The 26,960-nt window shown below is 38.2% G+C and overlaps 1 protein-coding gene across 1 annotated transcript; it reads right to left on the bottom strand.

The window, feature by feature from the left end:
• Positions 1 to 354: 354 nt before the first annotated feature.
• LOC139711413 (homeobox protein orthopedia) lies at positions 355 to 26,960 on the bottom strand. Its single transcript, XM_071623296.1, has 3 exons — positions 26,849 to 26,960; positions 20,375 to 20,751; positions 355 to 963 (listed from the first exon to the last, which is right to left on the bottom strand). Exons 1-3 carry the CDS (start codon positions 26,958 to 26,960, stop codon positions 355 to 357), a joined length of 1,098 nt encoding a protein of 365 aa, XP_071479397.1.

A 26,960-nucleotide genomic window follows, 5' to 3' on the forward strand; every position in this document is an offset into this window, starting at 1 on the left:
AAAAACGATAAAACGATAAACAATGAAATGTGATTTTATGTTTCCTTAGAGTTTCACATCTCATGTAGATGTTAGACTGCTACGAAAATCACTTGCAGCCCAGGGGAATGTTCAGTCTTTTTCACGGTTTTGTTTATTCGGCGTTCTTTCTTTTGTGATGTGTGAATACCTTGCAACTCCGGCTCATAACGACGAGACAAACATGAGAGTCTATCATTTCCTAAAATTTTGTACAAGGGAATCACTGCAAAAGGTGATGGATAACATGAAGAAATATGGTACAGCCTTTGTGCAGGTCAGCGATCGCTGAAGCAGCAGCATATTCAGCGAGCCCTGATGTTGGTGAAAAGAAAATCATCTGAAAATACCGTTTAGCGACGCCGCGTGTTCGAGCGCTTTCCTTCGCAGTGATGCGATGCTCGTGCCCCTCCACATATCGCCTGCGTCGGACACACCACATGAGAGGTCAGACGAGCTGTCGCTCACGGGTAGGTTCGGCGGGGACGGACTGGACAAGCCGCTGGACATGCTACCCGTGGTCATGCCCCCTAGCGAAGGTTGGTACATGGACGTCATCGCCCCATTCGTACCCATGGACAAGGTGTTGGCAAGGCCGGTGGCCTGACCCATGGTGCAGTTGACGCCCTGCTGCTGTATGGACTGGCCGAGACCTTGTCGCGGGAGGGTCGGAGGAAGGGTGAGTGCCGAGCCCGGACCCCCACCCATCTGCGTCTGCATGTGGGATGGCATGTGTGACGTCATGTGTGGGGACATGTGCGTGGTCATCCCCGACATGGCTGGCCACCCTCTGGTATCGTTGCCGTGAAAATTGCAGAATGAGTCGTTCATCGGGGAGGGGAATTGCGAGAGGCCGTGCGAAGGGAGAAGAGCCCCTGGGGTTCGGAACACGTTTGTCGTCTTCTTACGCTTCTTCCACTTCGCTCGTCGGTTTTGAAACCAGACCTGCAATTGATGGAGGAAAAAAGAAATGAGTATGATCAATCACCTAGCTTGCTAAGAAAGGCGATGATATTCACAATGGATTAGACTTTTCAAATTTGTATATTCTCGAAATTTTGTCTTGCCCTGGTCAATTAACACACTCAATTCACAAAACTCAATTTAATGTTTTCATACTCTTTTCGTATACTGAATATTCGGCTTGCGATCCAGTGGGAATTTTCGACGTCGACTCTCATTGTGCGCCATGTGTTAATGACATTAAACATTGCTTCCCCAAGGCATCGTCCTTGGAAAAGGAAACAACATCCCGTTTCTGCATGTACAGAAATATTCACCTCTCCTTTTCCAGGAATCATCAAGAATACTTTCTGAATTCAATACGTTTTTTAATAAAGTCGGAAGTCCACATTTGTCTCTGTCCATCAAAATTTGTCTATGAAATCTTTTCGTGAAACATCTACATTTACAATCATACCATACTACTCGTAATTTACTATTGATACCATAAAGATATACTTGTTGGTTTTTCATTACCTCCACAATTCTGCTCCTAAGTACTTATCACAGCTTTTGCACTCTCCCAACCGTTCAGCTTATAAACTGCGCTCTGCCATGGATACTACGGTACTCCAGATTCCACGTGTAAAAAACTAAGGCAGATGAGCGTAGTTTCTCATTTTATGGGCCAAATCCATGGAATATCTTGCCAAAGGAACTTCGCCTATCACCCTAAGTTTCAATATTTAACAAGAATTTGCAAAAGGTTTTGTTTTCCCTTGACTTTGAATTTAGATGTGAAGCGCATTTATCAGCTTATTGGATATGCGCTATAGAAAAATGCATTTCATATTCGAGTGTGAACAAAATAAAATTCTAAGCACCAGTTTATTCAAAAGTTGCAAGGTCAGGATATTTCATTTTGGCTTTTGCTAACCTCAATGCAAAAAAGTGTTAATCAGATTACAAACTATGCTAATGAAAGTCTGATAAATTTGTCATGTTCTGCCAAAAAGGGAAAAAATGCATGTGAAATGTGCCTCCGTAAGAGAAGTCATATTGCTATAAGAGAAGGGTACTAAATCTAAAGAAATTGTCGTCAATTTCCCATTTCGATCATTTTGAATATCTTTTTTAGTTTTAACTGTTTTGTTGTTTAAGTCTTGTATCTACTAAATCAGCATTAAAATCACACCATGCAAATATAATTGCGTGTTTAGTAAATTCGGAATATGAATTCAAAATGGTCTCCACTTTTTTTTGGGGGGGGGGGGGGGAGGAGGGAGAGGGGTTTTATCTGGATATAGGAATTGTAATTTTTCAGTATAATCACCAATAATTGTGCATGCATAATGCATTACACAAAGATCGGGAGTATGTCATAACGACAAAACAATAGGATGTTGCACTTCCCTTTCCTTTGCATCGAGTAAAGACTACATGGTGGGCTAACTCTCGAATTGGAAAATGAAAATACATTGTGGTCTCTTCACAACACAATGATGTCTGCACAAACCAGAGCGGAAATAGGGTGAGGAAGAGAGAGAAGCTAGCAGATTATCGCTTTCAAGGTTATATTTTTTTTCTTCATGAAATCACATGAGGTGGGATGATATGATGACTAAACAAGAACAGGTGACATATAAGGTTAACTTGGTGGGTGTCGGCCATTTCATTTTCCGGGGTTGATCACAGTCCTTAAAACAAGTGGGTGTTTCATGATTAAGTAGTTCATATTTTGTCTCGTTTTTGACAAAGAGAAACATGTGGAAAAATAAAAAAAACGGGTTTTGTTAGGGGCTACTTAGTGACTTCACATCTGATGTAGACATGTTGGTGATCATCAAAGGCTCAAATAAACACCCTCACAGGGAGATTGTGTAACCCTCATTCCCACGAGAATGAAATATTACAATATGGAGACTATCCGGTGAACGTCTGCCATTAAAATTATTTGCAGTGGCTGAGGCGGTTTTCAAGCCTTTCTCGTTCCATCTCTCTCTCTCTTTCTCTCTTTCTCTCATCATGTATTCCTCGTCGCCGGCCGTGATATACATCGGTGGGCGTAAATATCATTGTGACATGCACATTTACGAATCAAATTGGAGCAGGAGAACTAGGCGCTAATGCATTGTTTATGTCTTAATGCTACTGGTATTTGTGTCCGAAAGACGTGTACGGCGTAAACTATCGCCTGCCTCTCTATCGCGCCGCCCGGCCAGCCGTGCGCCTACCATATTGACTCGTTTACCATATTCGGCCCGCGGTAATGGCGTTGACAAGAGACGACGTATACACAAACCGCGAGGAAGAGACCAATTCCTCTGATGCTGTCCGTGCCCGTCCCGCACTTGAGGTTCAAATTCTCTTTTTATTACGCTTATACTACAATGACTTCAGAGACAGAAAGCACGAGAGATGAAAGAACGAACTACCGACACAATATTTTTACGACTGGGAGATTGGCGTAGTTTTAGTCAACGAAAAATCATGTAAAGTCAATTGCATAGATTCTTTGATATGGTATGCTGAAGGCCATCAGAATGAATAGAAATATACTTATGATGTTGAGCTGGCAATGAAAAGCTCAGTCTTCAAACTAATTTTATTTCATAAGAGTCTATACGATAAGCAATGAAAGTGCAAGATACACTGTTATTTTCAAAGCCATTCTGCAATCCTTGTAGCAGTAAGAAATATAATTGGAGACCATATTTTGGCTAGTTTATACTTGTTATTTTACAGCTCTTATATACAAAACTATCTGATACTGTACATTTCTTGATGATCATTTCAATTTCCGACATATTCTATTCCAGTGTACATGAATTCTCTAAAATTAGAGCTTGACCAGTTGTCGCTCACAAATAACGTATACAATTCTTAATAAAAACGAACACTCTCAGCGGTAAATTGTAAGCGAGACGATTTCCGAATTTCAGTGAAATTGTCATTTTTGGCTGTCTTCGAGGACCATTGCATTTTGTGAATCAAAAAAAAAAAGATAGCAAAAACTCAAATTTAAAAGCTGTGTGAAGGGGGGGGGGGAGGGGCCTTACAAAAAGAGGACTATTCTAAAGTTGCAATCTAGATCGACATCACCATCTATCATGTAACTATAGGAAAGTGATCTTGATCCGACGATGGAGAAATTGAACTTCTTCCTTGCCTTTTTCTCAAAACAAACTTCGTCACATTTATAGGGCTTATAATACTTCTCCCCGGTAATTATGATATCCCTTGTTCACGTTAGAATAATGTTAATGTCATTTCAGACAATTAAAGAAATTTTATATGTTCAGTGAAGTAAACACAGATGGTCCACAAACCAAATGTTTTAGGTCAAACGGAAAGCCGAATGGTTGCATAGGTAAGATCGTCCAAGAGAGGGGAAATGAAAATGTTCACATTACTTTTAAATTCGATCATAATGACAAAGACAGAATAGCGAAATGTTTCTTAAAACATAAAGGAACGCAACATGGTAAAGATACAATATGAAAACTAAGGTAAGTTGAGAATTGCACTTTGTATGCCAATTCAATTCTAACTAAGTTTGCAGTGTTGTGCAGAGATAATGAAATTATTTCTTATCGCTGTTGTTTGAAATACTTCCACTCAAAATTTCCAGTATTACATTTTACTCACTTTACTTTAAACCAGTTAAGTACCTTCTACTTTAATGTTAATTGTCTTAATTGTTTGCAACTGTGTATCATTCTGTTATTCAGAAAAGCTATGTTTTAAACATTAATGTGTTCAGTTTGAGTGATGTCTATACGTAAAAAAATTATATTTTTAAAATAACAAATGAATATGAGATTCTTCCTTCTTCATTTTTCATATTTCAAATGACAGAATCATTGATTTCTCTCGTAGCTCTATCATTTACACCATTGACGATTACGCGCGTATGTCTATCGTTTTTTCTCTAACCGCAAAGACGACGACGAAAAAAAAAAAAGTTGGTCCTCCCTTCTTCCTTTTTTTTTTCAAGTCAGAAATCTAGGTTTCACTAAGAGAAATAAACATGCATTATAGTCGGTACATGATGACGGTGTCTAGCTTTTATAGCCCCCTGCCATCTCGGGCACTAATGGAACCCGTCCATCACTGAGCGGTCCGCTGGGCGGCAAATGTCCCAGCGCGTGTCACGTCAGTCTTCGTAACATTAGCCTTCCGCGAGTGGCCCTGAGCGGCCCGCCTCCGCCACTCCTATGGCTTGTGCCTCGCTCCTGAGCTTGCTAAAACGAGGATGCGTCTCCATCGCATATTCTCATTAAACAACAACAAACAAAACAAACAAAAAAAAAACCCACCACGAGAATCTCTCTTTTTCTTCATTTAAAGAAAGAATGAATTGACATACCATAGACGGGCTAAGAATCATTTACCTTATACTATAGCCAAGTGACCTTCACCCTGGTATTTTTTGTTTTCGTTGCAGCATTTTCTTTTTTTTTTAATTGATAGACATGAGATATTTACCATCATCCCTGCATTAATTTCGCACAATTGTCATTTTGCTTATCCGAAGCTACTTTCGTGAGTGAATTTTTAATAGATACACTGAAATAACACCATCGTATCTGCATTTTTTTAAACAAACTTCTAACACAGTGTCCAAGATTGCTTTTATAGCAGCTATTCACACAAAATGTTTGACTGTGTATCTGTATGGTGATTCCTACTCACGTCTCACCAAGATATGAACGTCTTAAGTAATTTAATTTGCGCTATTTCTTCAAGGTCCTTATTCTTGGTGTTTTATGATCGACTTCGACGTTTCCTCCGTGTCTGATTGAAAAAAAAGTGTCTATCCACGCTATATTGGGGAATGCGTAAACATTGCTTAGAAATTTTGGCGTGTGCTTAAAATGAAAATATTGAAGGAGATTTTTTTTTTCTTTGTGAAGCTCTAAAATCTCATTCACTCTAGATCCGACTATCATTGAAGCAGGCGAAAAATCTGTGTATGAACAGACGTAAATGCCCTGGAGTAGCATCTTTATCATTGTAATGCATTGTCTTATCCTCTATGCGGTTTCCTTCTCAAATATCCTGTGTATATCCGTTTATCTTTCTCCTTTCTTCTCTCAAGTTTGTCTCTATGTCAGCGTCTTGGGTACTTTTTTTCTCTCTTTTGGTAAACCATTTTCTTTGAGTATCGCATCTCTCCTGTCTCCTGTGACAGCATTCTAGGAGGGTTAAGCGACGATTTATCCGGGGTCCAGTGTCAATCTTGTCCCTCCCGGGAGGAGAGCGAGGAGACACCCTACACCCTGTCGATCGACCGAGGGGAAAAGTGAAACAGCACTCCGGACCAGGCTAAACACTATTAATCACGTGTTGTTGTTTCTAAGGCGAAGTATCTCGGGGATAAAGGAGGGTTATAAATCTCCCAGCCAGGAAGGCCCGGCCGAAACTCCAGCACGACGCGCGCTAAGTGAGTGTTAATGGAGTAACGATCAGCTTCGGAAAAACATTGCACGTCTCTAGCGACCCGCCGAAGAAAAGCGAGACACACGTATACATTGGAAACTGAAGGAGAGAGAGGAAAGAGCTTACAACAAGAGCAGGAAGAAAGGAAGGAGGACTCGTGGAGGTGTACAGCTGATGAGGAGCATCGCCTTGGGGTTGCTACGTCCCCCCCCCCCCCTTCGTAAGCGATCTTAAACGACCCTAGCCAAAAGGGAAAAAGTAGAAAAGAAATCGGAAAGAGAGAGATGAGAAAAGCTCACGAGATAAAAAGTGATAATTTCCAGAGCAGGATAATGATTTTCTAAGAGGATCTTGCAGGATTCTAGTAGATGCAAGGATGGAGGGGGAAACGGAGGGAGGAAGGGGGGGGGGGGGGTGACTGAATCTGGTCTTCGCTGGGGTTCTTAGTAAGAGTGTAAACTATTAGTTGGTATAGTTCTACTAGTAGTTCTAAAATGACGTCTCTTTTGGAGGAGGGAACAGGTTAGTTCATTCTAGTCGAAGGAGACCAGGAAATTTTGTCTAAAAAACTGTACTGCTCTTTACCACAGGTCCAGATAATTTTCGCACTGATTTTCAGTAGTGAGTTAGTACATGGTTCTTACCATTTTTCTCACTAGTAACCTACGAGTATAAAGATAATACCTTTATAGACATTTCTTTTGTATACACTGCACGATAGGAAAACTAGTAGTGCGCACCAGAACGATAGGGATTAAGGAGGTGGCGTCGCATAAGAAGACTCCTTCCGGATGCCAACACAAGTGACACCATATGTCGAGCAGGTTAGCTGACTTTTTGGAGGATACTGAATTGTTCAATTATCCAATGATAGTCGATGAAAATAGTTTGCGTGAGTCTGCTAAACCGCTTTCATTCGTATTCAAATGGTTTATGAGTTTGAGACTATAGATTTTCCTTCATGCATGGCCGAAAACTCTCATACACATCTTGCAAGACCTATAGCAATAAGCACCTGTAAAATGCACGACAAAGTAAGACAAAAATGATCTCAAAGCTGTCACGTTTCCTTCAAGCCGCGAAGCAAATCATTTATTCACGTTTTATTTTCTTGAGATTTGAATGTGCTTCTTAACCATTTCTTTGGGCTTGTCAGTTTTCATCATACTTTCTTTGAGGTTTGCTTGCTTGTTTGTGTGTTTGTTTGTCTATTTGTTTTGACTTGTTGTTTTTTCCCAATGATTGGCTCCCATTTGTTTCAAGTGTCTTAGATATCAATACAAGACAACATTGATTGCATTTATTTCAACTGGAATAAGCATGATCAAATAATCACAAGTGGTTCTTGACTTGATGATTTCTAAAAGTTTACTTCTATTATCAGCAAAAAGATGCACTTCTCATCATCCCATTAAAACGATTTTACTCTCCCCCCCCCCCCCGAAGAAAAAAAAAGAATATACGAGTTCACGCGTGTTCGGTTAGGGCGTTTCATATTCGAGATCTATAGTCAATAACCACAACAAATGAAACCGCAAATCAATGTTTTTCATTTTTCGGAATAATAGCTAACCTCTTTTTTCCCCTTCACTGAACCGATTCGAGATAATATGGCTTTAGATCAAAATGTTGTTACATTCATTATGCATTCCTGGCGGGCTTTATTGCAGCGATCCCCCGTTTTGCGAAGATCGATGACATTTTGGGAGGCTTCCATCAGCACCAAATCGATTTCTCAGATTCATGAATAAATCATCGCAAGAGCGCGCAGAAAGACTGGCTAGTCACTGCTTCTCTTAGTTAGTCCTATCGATTTAACCCATGGTGGTTATCGATCAACAACAATAACAATAGCCAGTTTTGTGTACTGATTAAACACACATTATGATGTCGTTTAGTCTCCATTAAACACGTAATATAATATGAACCTATTTTCTCCATCTTCATTGTTGATCTTCTGTACGTGCTGTCTGGGGGAAAGTTCATCGATAGTTTACTTTAATAGTGTCACTTTACTTGAAAGAAGGAGAAGGGCGGGGTTAAGCAAAACATGTAATTCGAAAACAGAACGCCTGACGAAGGACACACGTGGATACAATATAACTTAGGGAAGACTGACTTGTGCGTGATTGACAGTGATAATTCGGTTAATGGTTCAAGCAGTATGAATTGGGTTTGGTGACCAGAAATATCTTCTTCTTTTTTCGTAAGCACATTGTATATTGCAACTGGGGGCCCCACAATCTACAAGCTTCGATTTTCAGTGGGTCCCCCATCCCCATCCTCTGATTGACTTATCATTATAATGCTTATTTGGATGACCCCGTTTTAAAGTATAATGTATCCCTTTTTTCATTGACTACTTTCACCTGCACTCTGCACATTATGTAATTGATTATGTTGCGATTGAGAAAAATAAAGAATGAACAACAAAAAACATATGTATTTATCTCGGCCTGTATGACAATGACAGATTAAATGCATTTGCTCGGATGGCAAATAAAAAGCATCAGAATATCAGCCAATTTATTATGGACTTTAATATAATACGGTAAAAAAAAGACGATTTCCAATTTCGCTAATAGCAATGAGAAGAAAAATCTTTAAAAGAAATTTGCCAAAAAGGTTATCAGTCTGTCACCAACTTCTCAAAATATTTTTTTCTGCAAAGGAGCAAAACAAAGCTAAAAAATGATACGACGAAAATACTGTATAAATCAAACCTATCTATAATAATATATCTTATCATTTGCGAGAGATTTTCTCTTCAGCTTTCGTCAGATGGACGACCAAACGATTTATAATCAGTGTGCAAGAACAGATTGTCGATACATTGTTTCTCCAACGAGGTGATGGCCTACCTTTCTGCTGAGTTCTAACCGACCAGCAGGGTCGCACTACGTCCCCATTTTACGGAGTAGCGGGAAAAAATATGGCTAAAATGATAGTAGAGTGAGATATAGTGTGGTTTTCCATTCTATATAACCATATGATTGTGAATGGCCGACTACGCTTGACGCTTTGTACTGACACGCCACTCGCGGGCTTTGTCGTGTCTGTATTAAGGTGAACCCCCTCCGGTGTATCCTTTATTTACGTTTTTGTTTTTTTGTTTTCTTAGTCAGCATTTCGATGTTTGGGAAGAAATATTTGTCTTTGTGTGTAGTATACCTGTGGGTACGTGTATAGTACGTGAAGATTTGAATCTTGTGCAAATGGCTGAGTTTGACGTTGTCTTTTCTCATGGTATTCGAGTAAATCAAGCACCAACCCAAAATCAAATGTTATCAAATCTCCTATAGCTATTCTAATATTTGTGAAGTGCATATTAGTGAATTACTTGAGAGAGTGAAAAAAAATGTTTACGATATAATTTTGTCATGATAGAGTGAGATCCTGCAATGATATTTACAGTGAGGAGATTTAAAGGCTGCTAGAACCTTAACTTAGGGATCTATGCCATTACTTTTCACCAAGAAATTCCCAAAGAAGAAATGATACATAAATTGATATTTTGAAACGAGTAATGCATTTGGCAGGGTTCACCTGTATTTCATTAACAAAGAAAAATCTTTGAAAATTTATCATATTCATACTTTTCAGACTGCTATTTTAAAGCAAAAACACACATTTAATCGTCTTCCTAAAAGTCATTTATATCCAGCGCGTTGAACATTCGTCTTATCTTAAAATCTCCCAGAGAATCACCATAGTTTAAAACTCGTTAAAACATTATAGGCCAGATGTCTGGAATTCTTTGCCACAAAATCCCAAACAGTGTACGTCTTTATATATCTTTAAAAGAAAACTGAAAAAAGTCCTCATATCCCAATATGTTTCCGACACATAATAAACTGATATCATATCAGGTGCCCACTTATTTTACACAATGAGTTAAACAGTAACTTAAAGGCTATTATAAATCGTTTCCCACATCACACTCACATTATACATAGTCATACTTCTACAGACCAACATCATCACAACACAACGCAAACTTCACCTCACCTCTCACCGTCTGGACTGCTATTCGCTCAGTGAGTGGCTATATAGATTTCTAATGTTCTTTATGATAGTTTATTTCATGTAGCAGCATTACCTGAGGCCATCTTCCTACCCATGCTCTCCTTATGAAGATGGTCTGTTGCATTTTCAATTATTTTGTCAAAAATTATTCGAAGCACTTCCTCTAGTAGAGTACCGTCAATATGGCATTGCCTCATATCTTTACTTCATGCGTTTTTCTAAGATTTTACTCCAAATGTAAATTGCTGCATACAATTCATATAATTACACCCACACTTTGTTAAAATCTGTTATACTGTATTTAGAATGGAGTGCAAAAATACAACTAAATTGAACTAAACTGAACTTGAAAAAATGGTCAAGTGACGTCAACGACAAAACACAAAGACTAGAGTGGCCATGTGCTTGAAATACTTTTACAATGTAGAGATTAAATGCATACGTCAAGTTTCAAATATATTCAAATATATTCTTTATATTCTCTGCTTAACATGAGGTTGACATTTATAGGGACAATGACCCTCGTAAAGAAAAATACAATATCCAGTTTCAATTGCATTTCATCATGTCCTGCATTTAGCCATCTACAAATAATTTATACTAGATAAACATTTGATTCGTATTTACTTTAAATGGTCAAGTCTGCATAGACGGTGTTATTTTTTTTCAGTCATATATAATATATTTAATAAATATAATCGAAGAAATGTTGCACAACAGGAATAGTTATCACCTTCACAATTACTTTAATCATATTTCCGGAACAAAATTACTCAGATTCATAAAAACCAGCCTGATGTTTATTAAACAATCACTATTATGTTCACGATACAAACAACCAGTAAAACAAAGTAAAAAGGCCATAAAACCCATCACCATTATGCATCCCCGCTTTGACGGAAGAAGAAAATATAATCTGAGAAATATTGTGCACTCTCCCTTTTGTCTGCACCTCAGCGCACTGTGTACACATCATACTTTCCAAACAATCCTCGTGACTTGATATGCAATTGTCTTCTGTCATATAAGCCCATGGCATCGTCAGCTTTTGTGCGCACTTCCATTGGGTGGTTTGGGCGATGTTTGCCCAGCGATTCTACCCCGATCAATATTGATGAAGAATGAAACAAGAAGAAACCTATCATATGCAATATAGTCCTCACAGATTTACCTTCTTACATTGATTTATGAAATACGTGTCACATACGCTATTTGGTGTAGCTTCTGTGTCTTCGAATGAAAGTGTGAGCCCGGGCGCAATATCAAGCCGAAGATGTACACGCAGTGACGCATTATTCGTCTTCCAGTTTTCTCCGTTTCCCATATTGCGGGATGATGGAAGCACATATGACAGGTTAATTTGAATCTGGAGCTCCCATCCAGCAGGCTCTCCCCCCCCCCCCCCACCTCCTCCTCTCTTTCATATTTTATTCGAAGGTTTATGGAATTCGTGAGAATTGAATGCAAGGGCTATTGCGGATGTTTTTTCTTCACCCATCCATTGTGTGTGAAGCCTATAACTTACTATCTTCTTTCCTTCAAAACCACTAGTATTTGTTTTAAAATTATTACCCTCTAATTTCTCTGAAAATATAAGCCTGATGGTGTTCATCAGACTTCTCCCATTAGATTTGTATTTGTGTTTGACGAACAATCATGACGTGAAAAAAGACACGTGACATCAGCAAAGGATGACATTACTAACGGGGTCTGACACTTGGTCTCGAGTCACTCTTTTCTTGTCGTTGTTGTTGATGATGATGTTGTTGTTGTTAACATAATTCTAATACATTCAATAAGGAGAAGCTGTGCCAAAGGGAAAAAATGTAAGCGGTTCAGTATGGAAAGACAAGATATAGTAAAAGGTGGAGAAATATATCGGCATGAATTTTTGTTTAACTGAGCCATTTGCAGTACTTTGTAGTTTCCACTCATGTCATGACAGGTCATGGCAGTTACGGGCATGACATCACTTGGACAAGAGCCAGTATATGAATATTGATAGTTGCAAGTTATTACAAATTATGACTTTCTCGCTATTTCAGCACTATGTATCACAATAATTGCAATTTACTTTACACGTAGCAACGGTCACTATGACCTTGATTATGCGATACGTACCTTTTAAGCCACGAATGATATCATATGTATTTCAAGCGTATGAATAGAGAATTAAGATTAAATATTATAAGCTTTATAAACATTATAATCATGAATAGTCATATTTTTATTATTTTCATCATTATCATTGTTATTATTATCATCATTATTATCATTACGTGTCAGCATCCCACATCTAAAGAAAGAGCAATAACATTGCCCTTCTCGAAACATGTCGAAGATATTTAATAACCTCTTAAGTCTTGAAGAATGTGATTTAGTGTTGATAGAATTAAGTGTATCATGACTTGCATGTTACCTTAAGAAAAGTTAAACATGAGAAGCAATTCGGAGGTTGTATTACAGTAACATGAGCTACGCACTTACCATGAGATTCACATAGAATAGATAACCGTGGTAGTAATAAGTTTATTAACATTTGCCAAGTCTCACTCACGTTTGCCACAATCTATGTTTTCCTAATTGTTTGCTACTTCGATTGACATAATCTGCCTTTTTCTGGCGTTCTCTGTTCATTACGAAATATCAGACCTGAAAAATGTGTTTTCGGGCAAAGACTTGATTTGATAATATACAGTGAATGTAAGCACTATGATCGTGCTTGTTCCGTGGAGAGAATAACAACGTTAACCTTTAACTAGACAATCATCCTGCAAACATTCTTGTAATATTTAGAAACGAGCGAAAAAGTAGTGGATTGAAAATAATCGGAAAAATATCCAATAAAATGACAAGAACGTAAGTCCTCATGCATTGACGAATTACAATATACGCCAAGCCACGCGCACCTTGAATTAAAAAGGGAAGAGAAAACGTTGGGGGAGGGCTTTTTTTTTTCCTCCTTCTTCTTCGACTTTTTCTTTTAGCTTTGCCGAGTCCATTCAAAACAAAACAAAAACAGCCTTGGTCCATCAATCTGGGATGATGAAAAGTGACAGGGTAAGAGATTGTCGTACTCCGAAAATGCGCGCGTGTTTCACCCTAGCCTGGCCTGAAAAAACCGCGGCGTGGAGGGTATGGACATGATAGCCGGAATATACAATCTGCCATGCATGTATTCATGAAATTACTCGGGACATGCTAGTTACACGTAGATCTTAAACATGGCTGCTTGTCCAGACACAATGTCTTCCGATTTCATCGGTGACAAGTCCTTGATTCTGTGCATTCATCGGGACAGTTTTACACATTATTACCTAGCTGTTAGATAATGAATTGGGGGTGACATTTTTTCTGAATTTTATAAGCCAATTTTTTCGGAACTCTGAATGGAATTCTTTTTCCCTAGGGTTGGTAAGGTATCACAATAAATCATATTGCCAAGACGAAGCATACATTTGTTATCAAGAGTGATTTCTCTTCCAAAACGGGAAATCGTCCAAATCTATTCAAGTCTTACTACTTACGTCAGACATAATCAGTATTCATTTTAATGTTCGCGTCACAGACCCTACGAAGGCACAGTAATCTGAAACAGAAACACAGTAATCTGTCTAACGTCAATACGCAGTGTATGGTGAAATGAATATTAATTATGCCTTCTAAGATATTACTTTTCTTTCAGTAACATGCATGTTTGACTTTATACTTTTTGTAATGAGAATCACTGGCCGGCTGTAGCGGCACAAACTTGCATCGATATGGATAAGACTGGAATAGTTTATAGGCAATTCATGCGACGAGGCTGTTTTGTTCTTCTAATTTCTATGAACAGATAAAGTACAATTTCGCACTGTTCTTCTTTTGCATAGTACTGCGGTCCGGCGCATGGAAACAGCGAACAAAACATGCAATTTTAATTTGAGTCGTGAACAAGCTTGGGTTCCACCGTTAAGTAATGTAAATATTTCGGCTCATCCATCTTGCCTCCTACGACGGAGGGAAACGACATGGAGAAATAAAGGAAGGTAAGCTACATGAGAGCCACGTTGACCAAAAAGAGGCGCGCAAAAAAACCGAAAAAAAGTAAACCGAGAAAAAGACAGAGAAATGGGTGGCTAGAAAAGAGGGGGGATGGGACCGTGAAAGAGAGATAATGCCATGGTCCGTGCTTCTGTGACGAATACAAAGATCGCGTTGATCAAATCCAATCTTTAATTTGTGACATGCAACCGACGAGGTTTTTTCTCTCTCTCTCAGCACAGAGCGTTCGCGTGAATGCCATCGAAATGCAGACAACGTCACACACATAAGACACACACGAAAGCCAAATATCACCGTCAATTTTAGCATGATAAAAGAGCGCCTAATTGTGCATCCGAAATTTCATTAAAATCACATTAAATTCCGTAATCAAAATGGACTTCATGTAGCACAGTGCTTTTTGCCATCTATCAAGCTTTCCTGCCCCACTCTCTTCCCCTCTCTCTGCCTCTATCTCACTAGTTTCAATCTCGCCCCGGTCTTCGGTACTTTTTTCCCCCGCTTCGTATCTGGTAGCGCCTCTAGGCCGCAGCCTTTTTAATCGAGGTTGAAGTTATTATAGATGCTTTCCCTGCCCGTTATTTCGTACCGAGTTCCCCCTCCCTTCAGCTCCCCCTAGCTTAAGCCCCTAGCCCCGGGAATAATAGAAAACGCAAATTATATCAAACATGCGCCGACAAATGCAAAACTAATTCGAAACCATTCACGTTTAAATTTGTGATCCAATGTTACAATTATTCAATACTTTGGAGCCCCTTTGGGTGATTTTATTGGTATTACATTGGAAGTTAATAAATTCGGAAAATTGGGCATTATACGAATAGAGATTGAGCTTCTGTCCCAATGCTTTAACATATGTAAATAATCCAGGACAGATTTTGCCCTGCTTCGTTGTCTTTATGCTGATACTGGAGAAAACAAAATAAATCCGATATGGTTTCTTTACAAAGAGAAAAAAATATCACAGCGAGTAATATTCGAAAATCGTATAATCACTCCTCTCCGTAAATGATTAAAATGAGTCTGCCGGAAATACACATGCCCTACAGAGCGACGTTACCTATCTTGGCTTAGCTGTTAATGTGCACAAAGTAGGCAGGGCGAACTCAAGTGACTTTTTCACAAAGCTGTGACACAAGAATAATATTCAGCGTGTGATAATGATGAATGTTTTCATGTATGAGTCTTCCATCAGGCTGTACAAGTAATATGGGCGAAGGTTTTCGGATATCACTGCGCGTAGGGCTGTTCTTGTATGGTGACGAAATCTGGTTTGCAGAATAAAATTTAATGTGATGTTCTTTTCTGTTGTCCTTGAATTCATTTATTTCAATACTGGCACGAATATTTCTGTATTCCACGGTTTCTGCACTCGCATTTCATTTTCCGATCATGTAGTTTCGTCACTGGCAGTCTTTCTTCTTCTTCTTCTTCTTTTTTTAATTCATCATTTTTTAATGCTTGTTTCAAATGTTTGTTTTCATTGTCTATGTATTCATTAACATTTTGTATAAACCTCATAGAACAAGAATGGTATCATTAGGACAAGGTTGGTAACGGACGATGATAAGCCATTGTGTTTCTTTTTTATGCGGAAATTAATTCAATGACAAAATACAAATGAAAATAGAATCCAAAGTTATGCTTGAGTCGTGGGGCTCGACATGCATACATATTCTGCCCTTTCGGTCCCAGTACTGAATAAAACTGTTTAATGATCTGGAGAGACCTTAATCTTTATGACAGAAACGCAATTCAGCGCAAAACACGTGGTCGTTTTTGAAGAAAAATAATGAAACAATTAAAATGACAGAAACTTATATATCTTAATTGATTATGATTCTTTCTTTTTTTTTCTTACGAGGGACTCCCGCTTTTCCCTTCATTGTCGTTTCTCTTCCACTCTCATTTCTGCCTCTCTAACCCCCTATTAGTGCCCCTGTCTTTCTTCTTCTCCTCCTCCTCCCTTCCTTTTCCAGTCCCATATCCTGGTTTAGATTATGGTGTGTTTTGTAATGGAAATGCTTTTTTGTAATTTTTATAATTCTTTTATTTCATATTGTTTATGTATCATATTTTTATTGTAAACATCGTTGCAATTCAGTCCACCGACTGCAATACGATTGAAATAAAAACCATTATTGAATTGAATTGAATTGAATCGAATTGAATTGAATTCTGATGGGACTATTAGACGAACATTAATTTCTTTAAGACGTTTTCGTTTGGTATTGTGACTGATGTCATGTACTAATGGTTTCTTTTCATACAGATAGAACATGCTCATGTTCAAGCAATGTAAATTGCTTCCTTGGACATTCATCTGCCAAATTCCACGGCCTTCGAAACTCTCCGAAAGAAATCCTGATTTCGGTACAACTCCCACTTTGTTCCAAGAGTTATACACAAAGTTCAAGAACACTTTGAAAGATTGTATTACTCTCCATGCCGAGTTTTTCCTCTTCCATCTGTAACTATCATTAGTTTTCGGAGCGCGTCAACAAGAACCAGGAGTGTTAAACGATAGAGGTGTAGACATGAATCAATGGAGTTCAGGCTTTGAAAGACAAGGAAAAGGAGACTATATGTCGTTAAAAACCACTGTATGTGGAGAGAGCAAATACGTATGCGTCTGTGCAGGTTTGCATATATGTTTTCAGATCTAACTCAGATTTCATTCATTAATGCATCTATTGAAAGCGTCGAACATTCATGTCAATGTTTTGCAACGAGATATTTTCAATATCAAAGGCATCATTGGCTTATGTGATACTGTACATAGATATACATTTTATTTTATACGTTTATACATTTGTATTCATACATACTTCTATATTTCACATTGTATATATACATGTATATGTTATATTATATATTCATATAAGCATCATAAATAGGTGTGTGTGTGTGTGTGTGTGTGTGTGTGTGTGTGCAAATTTGGAGTTTCTAATCGCACAACCTTATTCAGGATGGCTGCAGGTTGAAGTATTTGATTAGTAAAAATGATTGGCATCAATTTGATTTTTATCGCCATGACTGTATCACTGATAATATTGAAACTGTAAAGGGGAAGAAATCAATTTCCCCAAAACATTCATAGAAAAGAGACACATTGTGTCAAAATGCTTCATTATTCCTTAAGCATACATCATTTTGTGTTTTGAAAATAGACACTCTATGACAACAGGTAAATGATATAAATTAACCTTTCTACGAAGATACGATACGGGTAAAGGCTCAGAGATGCCGTCAATGTTTACGTGCCAATCACTTCATCTGATTTTAAGGTTATGGAACATTAATTTCGGCTTTACTATCATATCTCAATACTCACCAAACAGCAACAAAACTGAGCACAATAAACCCTCACATAAATGTGTTCTGGTTACCAAACACTTTTACTACCCCAAAGCTCAGTCGCATATACATGTAGACAAAGCAGACTAGTAAAGGAAGTGTTGCACTCAGGTTAGTAAATACATTTTAAGAATGTGGACATTGCAATAGGACGAACATTTCTTTCTTGTTCTCTCTTTGGAAGAGATATCCTTCCGCAGATTACATTTTTGAAGCACTTAATCTAATTATAATAGAGTATTGATAACATGTGTAATTGATAATAACCAATATTCATATAGCGCCTTTTCTGTACAGACTCAACGCGCTTCAACAATTACAACAAAATACAAGAATCATCAATATTCACTAAACAAAACAAAAGAGAACAAGAATAATTGTGTATACCTGCAATGCAGTTGGCTACTATGCAAGGCGATACTACTATAGGAGACACGCATACACGCCACCCTATATGCTGCGAATTGGGAACCCACTACAGTGACGTTATAATGGGGAGATGTTACTGATATGGGCGAAATTCTAATGGCTTGAACTAATTTGAATGCTGCGTGCTTCGAACGTAGCAGTCGTTTTAATTAAGCACAAATTAATTTCCGGTTTATCTCTTGATATTATGTGCGCGCCAAGTCCGCCATTTTAGCTGTGGGCAGACGATTCTATTGTTATCTCGCGCTTAGTCTCTCAAAATGGCGTCCGTAAGCATAGAGCCAGGCAAAAAGACCTGTGAAATGTATAAATTTATTCATCAATTGATTTAAATGGCACTCTATCTGTAATGTCTGTCTTATTCAATTTCTGGGAGAAGTGTTTGATAGAATCATATATAGGACATTACATGGTGTAACATCATGTCTTCATTAGTTTATACGCAGTAGTTTCTTCGTTCGTAGTACAATCATGCTCGGAGAACATAAGAACGTCATTCACAGAAAGAACCCAATGTTGCAATGCATAAACTCTTCTTAATTGCTTCTATAATAATTCAATCTAAGTTTTAGCCGTCTCATAGTCAGCATTCTCATCGCATTACAGAATAGTATGGAATTATGCACGTTTTGTTTAATAATGAGGTATTTAAATTTCAACTGAAGAAATACTTTGTCGTTTTTGTTGGAAGATGATGAGGTGCTAAATGTTTCATAATGCCGAAACATTCGTGATACATATTATGTTGATGAGTGAGAAACCTGGTAATTGTTCAAAATTGTTATCTACATTGTAGTTTATATAACCTGCACACATACTGACTTTCAACACGGTGAACACTAAGAATTCATCATTTTTTGCAGTAAGATAAGCAGAAATCCTGGATGCATCGAGAGTTGTTAGCGCTGCTACATGTAGCCTTCCGCGGAGACAATTCAACAAGCTATCTTTGTTTGCTATCATCATAACTATGGACACTGTGATATTCCCGCTTGAGTTTAAACTTTCCCGACAAATAAACACGACGGAAACACGGGAGAGAGGAATAAACACAAGAAAGTAGAAACCGACCGAATGTAAAGGCAAGACGGGAGAAGGGCATATAGTAGATGCAATCGGAAACTTTAAAAGCTGCGAGTCACTGAACAGCCTGATTACTGCTGCAAACACATCGCGGCTGAGTACCCCGGGGATCTCAGGGGCTGGAGAGCCAACGAGCTGAGCCGAAAGAAATTGAGCGTGTAGTTGGGCCAGATTTTCTGCTCCAGCGCGCATGCCACCTGCTCGCTGTTGCACAGAACACCACGTCTCTACATATCAGAAAACCGCGCAAAACAGCCTACGCGTGGAAATAGAAAATGACATAAATCCACCGATATGTGTCGCCACTTAGCACGAAAATTGTCCCGTGAGCAAGCGCTATGATGTGCTTCAAGTGATGAGTAATGAATTTATGACGATCCTCGTCCAATTTCTTTGATGATTGTTACTCTTTCTTTTCGGACACAACGTACTGCTGCCAATTCTGTGTATAATAGAGATATCTAAGGACATCTACCACCCCACCTCCCGGTAATGCCTCTGTCAGAACAGTTTGTTTTTTTCTTTATGTGATTTTAAATGTAAAATCAAATTAAGTTTTTAGATAAAAGACGAGTAATTGCGTATTCCTTAGATAAGTATTCGTAATATTCCATGTCATTATGCCATATCTATCCATGATTTATTTTTCATCTGTAAACGCTTTTATCATAATTAAAAAAAAAAACGTAATCGAATACTCAGTAGCCTCATGTCGAAAGGAATCACGTCCCTAATGTTTTAGTAAGGCAAGATAATAAAGAGCTATCATTTTTACGGGAAATATTCAGCATACAACATTTTTAATGATAAAAAATAAGAATGACTCCGTTCATTCGCCAAATCTTAGCAAAGGGGACACGCTCTATAAAACCAAAAAAATAAATAAAACTCCTTTAAACGGGAAAAGAAATAACAAAGTTAGATGGGGAATGAGAAAGGAAAAGGTATAATAGGTAGAGGTGCCTGCATGGTAACATTCCACTCTAATGAAATTATAGTGACAGAGAGTTAAAAGTAGGCCTACAATGCTCACCTGCACTCGTGATTCTGTTAGCCCCACCCTCATGGCGATCTCTTCTCTCATGAAAATGTCCGGATAATGCGTCTTTGCGAAGTTCCTTTCGAGTTCGTTGAGTTGTGCAGGCGTGAAGCGAGTACGATGTCGCTTTTGCTTGGCCGGTTTGTCGTCATCGTTACCGCCGCCGCTCGACGCCACCGAGTGCCCGGTCCCGTCACCGACCAAGCCGTTGCCATTTGTGCCGCCGCCGCCTCCTCCACCGCCAACTCCAGCATTCTGGCTCTCGCTGCCTCCTCCGGCGGCCGTCACTGGAGGCGTGGAACCGTCAGGTGCTCCGCTCGTTCCATACGAGACTTTTTCGCCATGCTGATTGATCAGCGTACCGTCGTCATCTAAATGCCAAAATTATTCAGAAACGAAATGAGTCTTCGCTCTTCGTATGCCGTCTAGATCATTTAATTTGAATATCATTTAAGTAGTTATTACGAAGCAAATCTTACAACAACAATACAGATAACTGCATTAGACTTGTTGAAGATGAAATACGGTGAGAATGAATATGACAAAGACAATAGTACACTAACATGACGTGCTGTGTACTAGATTAGGAGAGCAACAACAAGACATTAAGGGATATTATTTCCCTTATAATTTGTGTGTATAGTAGTGTTAATAATGCAAGGTAACTGAAATGGACACGCAGATATTAGAAAGGTTTGCTACATTAAATTTGTCTCAGATATATTGCTTCATGGTTAGCAAAGGGTCTTTCATATATGGTGGAATCATCATGCATCCCTCTACGTGATTGGTGGCAGCATTGTATTACTAATCATGCACAGTAGACACTTTCTTTGAATACTGAGATCTTTTATAAAAAAATTTAAAAGGAACTCGAAAGTGAGATGTTTTTGCCACGATGGTGACAGTGCAAAGTTGGATTATTGATTTCTTTCATTTTTCTTATTATTCGTTTGACACCTCAATGAGACTCATGGCTCGCGATATCTCTGTTTTCAAATTTTCACTTTGGAGGAAAGTACGAAAGACAAAAGAAAGCATGACCTTGAAAGAAAAAAAAAACTTGTCTTGAACATAGGTAAGAAAATATAAATATAAACAGCAAATACCAGCAGACAGGTAAAATTTACGTGAATGACCGAAGTAACTTCCTTGTAACGGATAAGGTCCAGCGTCTGGTTTAAAAATCTAAATGAAATAAATTGATTCTGTCTACAAGTATTTAGATAAGGAATGAACGGCTTACGTTTTTATCAATCTGTTTTTGTTTCTATCAATTAATGTTGTTAATTTTACATTGCCCATGAGACTATTGGTAGCAACCCGTGCCGGGAAATGTCGCTTTATTAGGCTTCTTTTGTCTATCAACTTTCATTTCTTGTATTTTTTTTAACACAATCAATCCCTTGGCCTCTCTGTTTACCAATCTCTTCTTCTTTCATACGGACGAACACTGATTTAAATCGAGTGTTTGTCTTGTAATTTGTGACTCGATGAACAAACGGCAAACGACTCTTGCGATAAGTTGTATCAGTAGCGATTTTCATTAGAACTATTAGCGTGATCTCCCAGGCGGGGACTAATTGATGATCAATTTATGGGTGGCGTGCGGAAGGCGCTCCTTCCAGATCCATTACCACCAAACATTTCTTACAACATGCCGCTGTTTGACAATCCCGTAAGTCTTAAAAACAATAAGTGTATTTACATCTTAGGTAGATGGAACGGATAACCGAAGAATAGTACTCCTTTCAACAAACAGACAAAAATGGAATAGATAACCGTTTTGTTAGTTCCGAATTAAGTGTAGTTTGTCCGGTACAATGAATTATTAATGAAAGCGACTCTTCATCCACATATGATTTTCCATGTTTGACATTATTATTATTGTAAGAAAGATCACTTGCTATGATTACATAATAGATGCACTGTAATAGCAAAAGAAGGCAGTTGAGTTTTCCATGTCGCCATAAGAAGACCAATTACAATAATTAGGCTCAAACAACAACAAAACAAATTCTGACACAGACATTATTATGTGTGAAAGTATGTTCCCACTTTCATGAAGATCCAAGCCAAAATTGTGATTTCTTTTCCATTAGCCCCTCCACACTACGATACATTACTTTTGCAAACTGAAGCTTGTGGACGATAACAATTGCTCCTCCAAAGTTTTCACCTGTCGCAGGTTCATCGGCCCATTGACTAATACTTTCCACAGGCTTTAAGTAAACGAATTTTGACGAGAAATTTCTATGTCTTTTTCGAAAAAGTGCCACGGTACAATATACCCAGTCATGATATTTAGATATGATTTGGTCCAGCAGAACAGGATCACATGGCACGCAGTACAATTTAACAGCAAAATAATCACATATAATAATAGTAGATGTCACGCGTCAATTCACTATGTGCCATATTTTTATGTCATTCTTTTCTTTTGGGATTAATGAATAAGCCTACGTCATTTTCTAGACTTCGCAACATTTGATTTGAATCATAATCACATCACTGTTTCCATAATAAATATGGTTAATATCAAGTGAATAAAATTCTACAACTCTCATGTAGTATGCACTAATTTGGAATTATGAGAGCAATAGGGACAGTGTCACCAAAACATTTTGGAAAGCATGGTTATGAGTCTTTAACAGTGATAAACGTAATAAGATTGTTATTGCTTTCAACAGACGTAGCCAATTGGTGGTATCTTCTCGAAACTGGACACCCTTTACTGTACGAATGACTGTGTTCAACTCAGGGTCTGTAAACACCTGCCCGGATTATGTATAAAAGGTCGAGACCCGCACAAAATGGAACCATATTACTTTAACCTCCAGATCTATTCAGATAATATCAATCGGATTATGCTAATTCAGAGGGACTTATTGCGTAATTAATGCGCAAACCATTTATATCATGTAGAAATATAATACCATACTGTCGCATGGATGAAAAAGAATTAGTATAAATCAATCAAGAGTAGCAGAAGAATTCCATTATTTTTTTCATTTTAAATGCCCGTTTCATGTCTTTACATAGTTTTCTTACGTGATATGTAATGATTACAGAATGCCTCAAGGCAATAAGAGCAAGTCATGGAGATCTTAAACCTTTTTATGAATCTAACAAGAAAGCGTCTTTTCAGTGTAATGTTGGGATTACTGCGTATATGTTTCAAGGATTATTTTAGTAGTTACTGGTTGAGAATTAAATCAATATTCAACCATTATGATTAAAGGCGTATGGGCAATCCTTGATGTAGTACATAGGGCTCAAAAATTAATGTAATAAAAGAGTTTGAATCATGCTTGGTGTTAATTCTCTTTTTTAACTTGCCTGGCGCCGACAAAGAACGGTCCTCTTGCTTGTTCTTATTCACTAGGTATTAGCAAATTACTATGCAATACAACCTATCAAAAGTAAACAACAAGCAAAATTGTCTACTATTTCGTTATGGCTAAGTAGAATTGGGGCTATTCATAATCTTTGATATTTATCAAATAATGACGCATGTTGATAATAATCTAACGTATACAACAGATTGATTTGAGTCTGATTTAATAACGACTGTCAATCTATGGTCTACGTGTCATGGTGGTCATTATGAACAGCCTGCCTGAGGGTGCACATTATTGGTGGACAGTTTTATACCTGGGAGGGTTTGGTCCTCCCATAGATGTTTGCTTAGATTAGGTCGAAAAAAAAACCCACCCAAAAATAAATCTGAAATTCAAATCATAATCTAAACGCAATTCACTAAATGCCAGTGCTGTTTTCAGGAAAAGTTCATTGCGACGCTTTCATAAAGTCACTCGGGAACAACTTAGTGTTATCCATACAAATAAGCACTGGTGATTCCTCATGACACGGCCATGCATTCATACTTTGTTAACCCAATTTTCTTTGTCTAAGTCATCAACTATGCCTATCGGAATGATAAGGGTTAACGTCTGGTATGTCTCAACCAGAGCGGGCTACTCCCGTCTTACATCATGCTGAGTCACCAATGCAAGACGTATTGTAGTCACTTGTGGAAGAAGCTTGATCGAACCCACATTCGTTGAGATATTGGACGATAATGATTTACAGTCCCCAGTTAACAAATCATGCGTTCACTCCCTTTCTATGTTGTTGTAGCAGGCGCATATTGCCAGTCAACACAATACATCAATTATATAGTGCGGTAGCGATCTGTTGACCTGTATACGTGTTTCGGCAACAACAAAAACGGCAACCAATTAAAAAAAGTAAGCGGATAAGATTCGACGCGTTTCTCGAATACCACTTACAAGCCGACCAGAAGCAAAGCAAAACAAGGACAAATAAAACAGATTATACGCTACTTCTCAGCTCAAAAGCAATTGAAAGATGATAACTATTGCGAATTCGTGCACGTGCACCACTGACTGACATCCTGTATGTTGTTCCTTTTTTTTTTGTAAGACACGATTGTCTTTCAAAATAAACGTTGGCATGGTTGGTGTAAAGTCTCTTTCAATATATAAGATAATTTAACGTCTTTATCTCTTGCAGTAGGTGCAGATTCCAATCAAGAATATCTATAAAGAACAGCTAAGGAAGTAAGAAAACCAATAAGTGGAGTTCTGCAAACAGAATTCGAAACAGATTTTCTTGAGGCGCCACTGAAAAGTTTCACTACTCATTGATAGGTGGCATAGGGCAAGGTAAGCAGTCCCGATATCCAAAGCGCGTGTTATTGCTGTTATGTGTCGTTGTATGGATATATAACCGAGTGTCCCTTGCTGCTACTGCTATTTGTTTTGATAGTTCCTAAGAATTGATTAGATATCAATAGACGTCAGAATGAAGGTAAGTGCAATGGTAATAACAGACATACATAGTAAATGTATCGCAGCTATATTATCGTTATCATGAAAGTGGTGTAGATGATAGTGATGTTGAATACTAGTATCGTAAAGAATATAGATGAGGGAATTATAAAATAATATGGTTTCTTTATCAAGAGTAGCTCCTTCAGTGTTACCACTGTTGTTGTTAAACAATAGCAATAACAACGGCGATGTTAAATGACAAACAGAGCATATTTATTTAAGGGCATCTTTCCACTCATAAACGACTGGAAGCGGCGTGTTCCGGTTACACTTCATGCATGGGGAAGCCCAATGGAGCGCCCACATCACCACTATGATTACTGATGGCGTTAGTAATGACGGTCGTGGGTGCACGTGTCTGTTACAATAACTCATTGTTCCCAACGCGCCTCTCGTGTTCCGTTCCCTAGGTTCACGCCTGTCTACATAAGGCATACCATTTTATTTTATAAACACATACGTTTCTTTTCGTTAAAGTAGACGCTGAATTCACAAATACTTATGACGTGTTACTGTAGTCCCGTACATCTTTTTATTCCACACATTGTTTATTGTATTTATTATCTTATATATGCATTATTATCTGCACTAAATGAAAAAAACAACAACTAAAATCAGCTCAAAGGGTGTCTAGCTGCATGACAGCAGAAAAACAACGAGCTTTAATTATAGGAATGAAGTAGTACAAACATTTATCGAAATCAAATGCTCCATATATCCACGTAGATGTACATCATCAAATTATGATTTGCCAATAAGTTAACAATGTCTGTCGGAGCCTGATGCACCCAGCTTCCCCTCAACATGGTAGTCAATACTGTGAGGTTTTTTCACGGCTCTTGTCTTGCTCAAAGACCATTTTGAAGCCTCCCAATTCCATAAGTCTCTCTTTCTCATTTGTTTTCCCCTAAATGTATTTTCTTAATCTGTTACTGAAGACAGCTTCTTCAATCATCAAGTCTTCCCCCCCCCCACCTCTTCAGATCTTGCTGCAAGCTCAGGTGCAACGTGACAAATAGTGACTTCCAGCGCCCGATCGTGTCTGTGACTCTGTAGTGAAATGATGGCTTTCCGTGACTCGCAGATAACAGAAAATTAGCTTTGTCGATCTTTTATAGACTATGCCTCATGGTTTGATTTACAAGCAGAATGTACATCAGATATTAGCTCTTATGCAAACAGCAAAGGACCCCCCAAAATATCTAAAATGTTATGATTAGCAGTATCCAGCCCTCATATCGAGACTTTTCAAAGTACCTTCAGGGCAAAACAAAGCAGCCACGTTTCAGTCAAATTTCTCCAAGTAAAGTGAGTGTCAAATAGACTCACGTAGGTGATGCATCAATCAACATCAGTAGACAATACATAACGAATGTAAATTGTAAACACACACACATACACAAACAAACAAACTGCGAATAACTATCAATGTCAAGATAATCTTGATAACTGTTCAACGCTGGGTTTTTTTTTTCAATTTATACCAATATTTACAAACAATTACATTATGTGTCATTCATCAGTACAGAATGGATAAAATTCATACTTAACCATGGTATTCAATAACGAGAAATTGACACGGCCCTAGACATCAAGTATCGTGTCTACTCACTTCTGACTGCTGATGTCGCAAGCATCTTGTTGGTATTTTCCAATCCTCCATTGACAAGTAGAGCCTCGGTGGAGAGCTCCATGGAGGGGACGTGGGCCAGCGTCCGCTCCAT

Source organism: Diadema antillarum, unplaced genomic scaffold (assembly GCF_040938485.1).
Source record: "Diadema antillarum isolate AM-2024a unplaced genomic scaffold, OU_Dant_1.0 seq00001658_RagTag, whole genome shotgun sequence".
Lineage (NCBI taxonomy): Eukaryota > Metazoa > Echinodermata > Echinoidea > Diadematoida > Diadematidae > Diadema > Diadema antillarum.

Excerpts from the sequence above, each read along its gene's own strand:
- LOC139711413 (XM_071623296.1), bottom strand. The coding sequence starts at position 26,960 with ATGGAGCGGACGCTGGCCCACGTCCCCTCCATGGAGCTCTCCACCGAG. Across the intron at positions 20,752-26,848 it reads TGCGACATCAGCAGTCAGAA|ATGACGACGGTACGCTGATC; the intron begins GTGAGTAGACAC and ends TTTGGCATTTAG. Across the intron at positions 964-20,374 it reads TAACAGAATCACGAGTGCAG|GTCTGGTTTCAAAACCGACG; the intron begins GTGAGCATTGTA and ends CATCAATTGCAG.